The 9,194-nt window shown below is 31.9% G+C and overlaps 1 protein-coding gene across 1 annotated transcript in view; it reads right to left on the bottom strand.

The window, feature by feature from the left end:
- LOC106103483 overlaps positions 1–9,194 on the bottom strand; it is a 27,858-nt gene that overhangs the window by 5,314 nt on the left and 13,350 nt on the right. Inside the window, exon 3 of the mRNA XM_013283264.1 lies at positions 6–36. Coding sequence (XP_013138718.1) covers positions 6–36 — 31 coding nt within the window. The remainder of the gene's footprint in view (positions 1–5; positions 37–9,194) is intronic.

Raw genomic sequence — 9,194 nt, 5'->3', positions numbered from 1 at the left:
AAGACAGTGTCGCATTATCTGACAGGTACACCTCATCTGGAGACAAGATAACATCGTTTATTGAATATTGTAAAATATAGGATAGTTTTGGCATTATACTCATTAGTGGTAACACTCAGAGTACGACATAATTTAACTTTATGTAAAAAAACTACATGATTATCGGATAAATTACAACAATTATGAACTCAAGAAAAGTTCACCTGATAGTTTAATACAAGTTTTAGGTTTATTATTAAATTTAAGGAGGGTAAGCCGCAGGATTGTGACAACTTATTTATCTGCTGAATCACAGATGTAATTATCAGATTAGCTCCTTCTTGTAATAATTATTCTAGTATCGGTTTTAATACTAAACCGGGGATAAACATAATATTATAATAATAAAAAAGAATCTACAAGATTATCCACTTTAGATTTACAGATTCTTAGACGACGAGAATCTTTTATTTATTAAAAATAAATATATTGATTAAAATATGCTGTAGGTATCTTTTATATCTTGAATTATTTCAACCTATCGTTATGTCCAATGTGAACATTCAAGGTGACCGATTCAAATATATTTGTATATTTCATAAGTAACAAAAATATATTTGCTAAGACTATAATAAAACTATTTAAAGATATTATATGCACGATTACACAATGCAATCAATAGGTACAATTTGACAAAGTGCTATCATAAATTATAAAGTACGCAATATCTATTTTTAGAAGTAACATATATAAATTTGTATTAAATTAACTTTGAATTGCTAATAATTAAGTATATTCTGTGCCGATTAGGATTGAATAATTTGCAAATTAAATCAATTAAAGTGTTATTTTTTTAAATTGGGTGCAATTGTGCTTAGCAGAGAAAGGTTTTAGCGGTGCGCCGTTTAAAGGACAACAAGGTTTTAAATATTAAAAGTATTGTTAAGTGAAGTAGAGGATCGGTGCGTGCGCAGTAATGTCGCAAGGCACTGGTACCCTCGTTCTGCAATTCAAGCCACTCGTCCGTTTTGACTGGGCGACATCTTTTCCCCCTAGTCAGTGAGTTGTCGAACCACTCCATAGACTTCAGGAATGTGTCCCGACACGACAGAACGTCACGTATGAAGGACATTATCTCACCAGATCTTAAGGTGCTTCCACGGCTCGATGCTTCTATTTCTTTTGGATCAGATTCTTTTACTTCAGTTTCACTACTGGAACATTCCTTACGCTCAGCCCTTAGAAGTACGGTGGTTGATTTTACTGATTCGTTGTCAACTATTTTAGTAGCACTAGATGTAATTGAATCTGGTTTTGATAACGTAGAGGTCGATGATTCATCGTCAAGAGGTCTGCTTAATATTATAGTCGGCGCTGATTGTAGAGTCGTTCTACATTGATTGTTTAAAGTGTAACTCTTCCGTATTGGGCCTACTAACGAAGAATTAGGATCTCCGATAGGGGAATCGTGATCGTCTTCAGGCAGACTTCGACAACAACACAACTTTTGAAAACACACACTCATCATTGAGGTAAATTTATTTGTTTCGCGAGGTTCAGATTGAATATCGTAAATATTAACTGGTTCGTATTGGTAGCGAACAATCACTGATTTATATTTTGGTTTATGAGTTTCGGGTGATAAAGAGTCAGATTCAGTTTTGTGGCTAATTAGAGTAGCCATTTTAAATACTCTCGTTTGTACACAACACAACTGAATTGGAACAAATTAAGTGAGTTTATGTAAATAAAATACAAAATCCACATTTTATCGCGTCCTGTCTACTGCGCTTGTTTCCTGTAGTGACTCGTATTGCGATACAAGAACAACTACAGTGAACAACGGAACGTGCCATGAGGCCAAAGTTAATAATGTTAGCGAGCAATTAAAACAGTCTATTACGAGACTACTGAGTGTGCATCAATCTGGTGATATCACCTTTAATTTGAACAAATACAGATTTATTTTAATGACAAAAATATATTTTAAAAATTACCTTGTAATGATATGGTTTTTGGAGGAGTGGATAATGTACTCCACCGCTTTTGTTGCGATTGTGCTTTGGTACCAGCATTGTTGATATCCGTACTCAGTGATCTTGATGTGGTTGTAGTTTTTAAAATTCGTTTTTCGACTATTCTATTTAAAACAGGCAAAGACGATTTAAAGGTTTGACGTCTCAAAATGTTATCAGGAGTATCGGCTTTGCTTGGATCTTTTTTATTTTGAATGTTGTATTCAAGTTCTCTATTGACAGCTTCCATTTCCTGAATATCTTGTGCTGTCGCTGAAGAACCTGCATATCCGGATTCAGAGCCATTAGAACTAGTGTTATCTGTCTTTTCTGAGTGCACTACAGCGTTTTCTTTATTTTCTGGATATAATAATTTTTGCGCAAAAAGCAATGACTCGTTTTTAGGTTTCCCAAAATCGGGTTCACGTTTTTTAATCAACGGAGATGTCCTTTTTAACGGCACAGATTCACTAGAAACATGTTCCTTACTTGGTACCTCAGGTTGAAGTTTGCTTATTCTTGATAAAACCAAGCTATCTTTTCTAATGGTAACTGGTGAAGGTTGTTTTATTGGAATTCTTGACACTGGATAAGTAATTTTCTCTACTGTATTTCTTTCCAGTGATTTAATGGATGTGTTAACATTAGGAATAGAAACTTTGTCACTATCGTTACTTTCGTTTTTGTCTGAAATCGATAAAACTGCACATTTTGAAATCATTTCATCGATGTCTTTATCAACAGACTCAAAAACCTTACCTCCAATCTCAGAAGATACTTTGCTTGCAACTTTTGGTGTTGATGTTTTTATTTGTTCATGAAAAGTGTCACTAAATTTATCAATATCTTCATTAGATAATGATTCATCTTGATCTGAATCACTACTATGTAATGATAGTTTTGTTTTACTTACTGCTTTTAAACGAGTAGATAATTCATCTTTATTATCCTTTTCATTGTTTGAAGAGCGCGGCCGCCCTATTGGCGAACCTAATTGTGACCAAATGATGTCTTGCTTAGTTTCTGTCTGCTTTGATTTTGACTTAGTCAAATCTGCATATTTAGCTATTGTTTCGTCAATTTCTTTATCAATGGTGTAGTGTTCATTTAGTATCTTTTTAAGTGACAAGGATCCAACTGATTTAGAATGTCCCGTGGGTGGCGAAACTTCATCTTGTGGTTTCTTAGTGTCGTCTGTTGATGAAGATTTTTTAGGTGTTTTATCTAGTGAATAACGTTCCCGTAACCTTTGTTTCAACGACAAGGTTTTTTCCTTTAATGATTCGGTAGATGTTGCTCTTTTAGCAGCATGTTCTGAACTTGTAGATGGAGTACTATCTAATTTACTACGGCTATCTGGTGTAGATGGTTTCACGAGTTTCTTCCCTAATGATAATAATTCACTGCGCTTTTGTTCAGGCGTTTTTAAGGTTCGGGTTTCAGACACACGTGATGTGTTTTTGCTTGCATCAGTAGTATCAACTTTACTTATCGTTTTATCAAGGCCAATCTTTTGTGATTTATTTTCAGTATGTTCAGACTCAGCAAATAGTCGGGTGCTTTTTCTTTGAGGAATCGGTTCAATAGTTTTTGATAAATGATCGGGCAATTTTATTTTAGAATCTACAATATCTGTGGTCAATGATTTACTTGCTTCTAACTCTATCGTAGTACACGAAGACGGAATCGATGCATCGCTTTTCGTTACCTTTGTGTCATCTAGTTTTGGAGAATTAGTACTTGGTTTAGGTAATAGTTTTCGTCTAGGTCTAAAATCTGGCGTAGTACTACTAGAAGACGAACTATCTGATCTAGTTAATTTTACTATCGTTATATTAATATCTGTTTCAGTTGATTTATCCACTTTTCTACGTACACCCGGTATTAATTTGTCTGTTACTTTTGGAGACGTTTGTGAAGTAGTCGATACTAATTTTCTAGACAAACGCTGGCCACTAGCTGCTTGTAATTCAGAATTATTTTGTAAGTACTGAGATACTTCAACATTTTGACAAATTCTTTCATCTAACTTTTTACCAACAATATAATGTTCACTCACTTTTTGTTTTAGAGATACCGCTTTCGGTTTTGATAATTCAGACGCCAAAAAAGAGTACAGTTTGAATTTCTCTCTCTGTTCCTCCCTTATTTTTTTTAACGGTATAGGTTCGACGTCGCAATCATCTTCTGTTGAGAAACAATTCCAACACGTCACTTCTTCTTCTTTTTTATGTGTTGTCCTTTTATTTTTAACCGCACTAACCACTTCTTTATCACTCATCGTTAATGTTTAAAATAATAATATTTCCACGACTCGATAAGAACACGTATAGTTGTCGAGTGAGCGCGCGACTAAACCACCTTAAGCTTCGACCAATGTTTTTAAGGTGAATTTCGTCGGGCAAGGTATATATGAATAATTTATTATAAACGACATTTAAATTCAATATACTCAAATGTTCTAGATGTAAAAACGATTACGCAACTTGAATAAACCACTATCTTAAACAAGTCCGACTAATTATTAATGAAATTATTACGCAATTTAAATATTTGACCTTTAGCAAATAGTAATTAGAACTTAATATTAAGCCAGTGTCATGTACCACAGCTGTATTTTGCTGCGTTCAAACTGAAAAATAAAATAACCGAAAAACAAAGGAACGGTGTTGCTGGCTAAACAGACTTTACCGTTAAACGTAATAACAATTAATGTAGGTAAAAGGTCATACGTATTTTTATAATAGGGTTGACAACATTTTTATTGTTTTTTTTTAAGCAAGAGCCCATATACAAAGTAAATTACGGAAGCTCTAGGACATTGAGTTGTTTCCTTTCCATTGATTATATGATATGCTTATCTATACATAAATTTCAAGGGCGGCGACTGTCGATTAAACAACTTTTGGAAAGGTCCAATTAAATAATCACCGAAACCTCAGACCATATATCTACAAAAAGGCGTACTTATTTTATAAGCATAATTACAAAAGTGCATTCAAATAACATGTTATTATCAGAAAATATTAAAATTTGTAACTGGAAGTTACAAAGAACTTTGAAAGTCTAATTTAAATTAAACCTTTTAACGTAACTGTCGAAGAAATTATTATTTAGGTAAAGTGTTTGCTCACTTTTTATGTTGAGTTGTCGCTGTTTTTTTTTTTTAATATTCAAAGGAAACCTGTTCTTCGGATGTTATTGCGCGGATCAACGTTTTATCACATATATTTATACCTTTACTAATAAGTAAATGTAAAATATACATTTACTTATTAGCTGTTTATCTTCCAAACCTTTTATAGTGATTACGTTATATTCTTACGTAATAATATTTATTTGTGTTTTGTTTAGTATTTACCTGCCTGACCATACCAGACCACTTTTTTCTCCTTTCATTTCGGTTATAACTTCATTGTAAATAGTATTATTTACATACGATTCGAAAAGACAACTTTCAGTTTTCACATTGAAAAAAAACGGGACATCTGTGTTTGTTCTAAAGTGTTTTCAATACGTTTAAACGGTTTTTTATGAAATTTGGTACAGATGAACATATGGAGGAATGGATAGGCTGTTTTCCGCTAAAGATTTTTGTAAATCGACTTGGATGAGATCGCGGTGAAAAGCTAGTATAATCAATAAAATCATCACACAAATATCTGTGTTTTTATTGTTTTTGTAGCAATTAACAAAGCGTTATTTATTTTACTACTTTTCTTCCATGTGAACTTGACATTTATGATTATAAAAATAGTGTCGAATTCTTATTTCTGTACTCAAATGTTAATTTTATTCATAAACAATATGTAAATATATTTTATTAGCCGATTAGATCTATAAGAGGATTATTTACTAATTAATAATGCACCCGTTAATTCGGATTTACAGGTAGTCTGCATTAATTTTAAAGAAAATGGTAAATAGAATATGCAAATTAATCCGAAGAGAAGTAAACAAGTTAAAAATATTCTGTTTATTACCTATACTTTTTATTAATAAAATATTATATTACTTAACTACTTAAAGTTTCTCTTATTTCTTGCATGTATTTATAATGTTTCATTATAAATTCATCTCAATGATCCTAATAAACAATGGAACGACAAATGCAGTAAATAAGGGACATTAATATTGTATATAACTTTAAGTAAGAATACAAAATATCGTTAATATTTTATGAATAATTTTGTGAGAAAAAGAGTTTTGTCAATGTTGGTTGCATTTTGCCAGCGATCCGAGTATCATCATCACCTGCTCACTATACATCCCCACCAAGGGGCTCGGTGCCTATCATAAATTAGGGTGACTAGGCCATACGAGTATGGCTTCAAAAGATAGTTCAACACGAACCACTGCAAGGTGTAGTACTCAATAAGTGCGTAATAGAATTTAATGTCAAAGTTGTTGCCAGAAAGAGTTTTCTCGCTAGATAGTATGTGATTGTGCAACATGCGTACAGTCTTAGCTCTCGTTAACGTGATACCCAATCAATCAGAGTGCCGGCCGTGGCCTCAAATCGCAATCGACCCATAACCAACTTACCGCAACATCGACACTACACTAAGTAAACTAACACTTACGTAATCAAGAAGTTTATTCACACTTACTTTTTGGTAATATTATGTTTGAATCTTGTAACAAATGTCATTTCATTAGCCAATAGTGATTCGATGTTTGTTTAATTCTTTTAACCAAAAGAACTTCAACTTAACGGCAGTCAGAAATCAATAAATGAATAGATAAACATCTTAAGCAATTGTTTGTAGGTTTTTTTTAATTAATCTTGTTGAGTTAAAAGGTCCGTTTAAAGTTTTCATTGCCATTTAAACATATTTAAGTGTAAAGTCGGAAAAATCTATAAACAACATTTGAAACTTTGCCCCCTCATCTATACTAATATAATAAAGCGTAAATACAGACTTGCCTTGCCTACAACTTCTTTGTTGCCTAAGATGTCAGCAACTCTTTTTTTAATAAAAATCCTTACACTTTCCTCACGCTTTAGGCTATATATTTTCACGCTAATAAATTTAAGGGGTAAATATTTTGGATAAAAACCCTAATGTAGGAAAGAGACCATAAGTTACTGCCAACACCAAGGAAATAAGATTGCCCTTGATTGTCATCATGACATTTTAACGTTTGCAATTGATAAATTGACAAATGTAAACGATAAAATGAAGTTTTTATAATTACCTGCGGATGAAGCCGCATGGGAACAGCTAGTTTGTTAATAATATTTATTCAACTCCACTACGTTTTACCTTAATTATTAGAATAATTAACTCGGTAACAGACAAAAGTTGTACGAAGTTATTGAAGAATGGAAAGTTCTAGAATAATCGACAAAAAGATTGCATGTCTCATAATTTATGCACCGTGGTCATTGAAGTGAAGTGAAGAGTATTGCGATAGAGAGGTATTGCCATCTGTTCTAAGTTCGTTGTCCTAAACAATTAGTTATCGTTCAAATTAATTGTAAACCGTATCATTTTCTTCATCTAATCGTATCATTTCACCTTGCTTTATAAGAATACATTTACGCGGTATCAATTGTTTTCTGCAAGTGGACTTTTCAATACCACATGGGACTTTATAATGGTTGTTATAAGAAGGCTCAAAACTTAATTATCTACAGTTAAACCCAATAGCTGATCTCAAGTGTACTTTAGGTAGTGAATTTATATGATAATACGAAAATGGATCAATCTCTAACACGATAGATTAAATTTTCCAATCGCTATTCTTGGTATTTATTAGAATCTAAATGTTTTTAAATAAATGCATGGATCTGTATTATTAAATAACTATAACAGGATGCATGTTTGTTATAAATGTTAAATGTTATTATGTTCGTTATAATCATAAAAACATCCTTGAGAAAGTTATGTGTCAACGTCTATTAATAAGTGGGAAACGTTTAATATAACATTAATTGTTTTAGCTGACATTTTTTCTTGTTAGACAACATAATAGAACAGTTGGGTAAGATAGGTTTGAAATTATAATTGTAAAAGAAATTTGTATTTAGAATTAGTTTTTCTTTTTATAAAAAGTATCTGAAAATCACATTTTTTTAGATTTACAAGGTTTTTACTATAATACTGGTATAATAAAAACTTCTATTCGATATAAAAGCCCAAGTAACGTTACTTTTACACAATCCTCAATTATCTTTATTATACTACTACTAACGCCATCTAGTGTCCAGTCGAAAAATCATTCAACGTATGATGTCACAGATAAGTAAAGGTTACTTCATACACACACATAAGAAAATTATTTACAAGTATAAATATCAATTGTTACAACATCGAAATCTTTATTGGAAAACTTTAATTTATTTTGATAAGCATAATTTGCTACTTGGCCCTAGTTTTATGACATACAATATTTTTTTTTCTACATTAAAAAGAAACTATTTTTATTGGCTCCTTAGTTAAACTGATTTAAAATCAAATTATTACTAATACTGGGCGTGTAAAATCCGGTTTGATTTATACTAGTCATGCATAATGAAACGAATTGTCATTATAGAGGTTTGAGATAAAGTTTAAATGGTAAATTTAAAAAACAAAAATGTGATAGCCTTGACACCCTAGTACAAACGTCATAGCCAGAGGCGCTGCCATTGTCTGTTGTGTTTGTAATCAGGAAACTTGAATGACAACACATTTCGTAACGTTCAGTGTTGAATGCACGGGCCGTACTGCGTGAAATTGTTTTAAAATAATTGTATGTGTCAATACTTTGCTCTTTTTACGATACATGTAATACAAACAATATAAAAATATTACATTGACTGCTGCTAAGTTGATATAAAAATAAGAGTAACTTTTGGCATTTAGGAAGATTTCATAAGTGTAATGTGCTTAACGCCGAAATATGGAAAAATGAAATCTGTTTCAACTATAATATTTTTATAACTGACCTATAATTTTATGACTGAAAAAAACTTTTGATGCTTCATTTCGATGTTTATATCCATACAATACGCAACATATAAACGATGTTTACGAATATATTACAACATCAATAGTACAATCTGAACAACTTTCAATAGGAAAACGAAAGTATTGAAAATATAGTCCAAGTCAGCTATCTATAAAGTGTATTAACTGAATATAACTGAACTGTCGAACCATTTTGTTAAGCATAACTTTAACTGTGCACTCAACTGACAATTATAATTTTGTC

This window comes from Papilio polytes, unplaced genomic scaffold (assembly GCF_000836215.1).
Source record: "Papilio polytes unplaced genomic scaffold, Ppol_1.0 DF823731.1, whole genome shotgun sequence".
NCBI classification, from domain to species: domain Eukaryota; kingdom Metazoa; phylum Arthropoda; class Insecta; order Lepidoptera; family Papilionidae; genus Papilio; species Papilio polytes.
The sequence above is the reverse complement of the archived record's forward strand: the minus strand, read 5'-3'. Positions and strand labels throughout refer to the sequence as shown.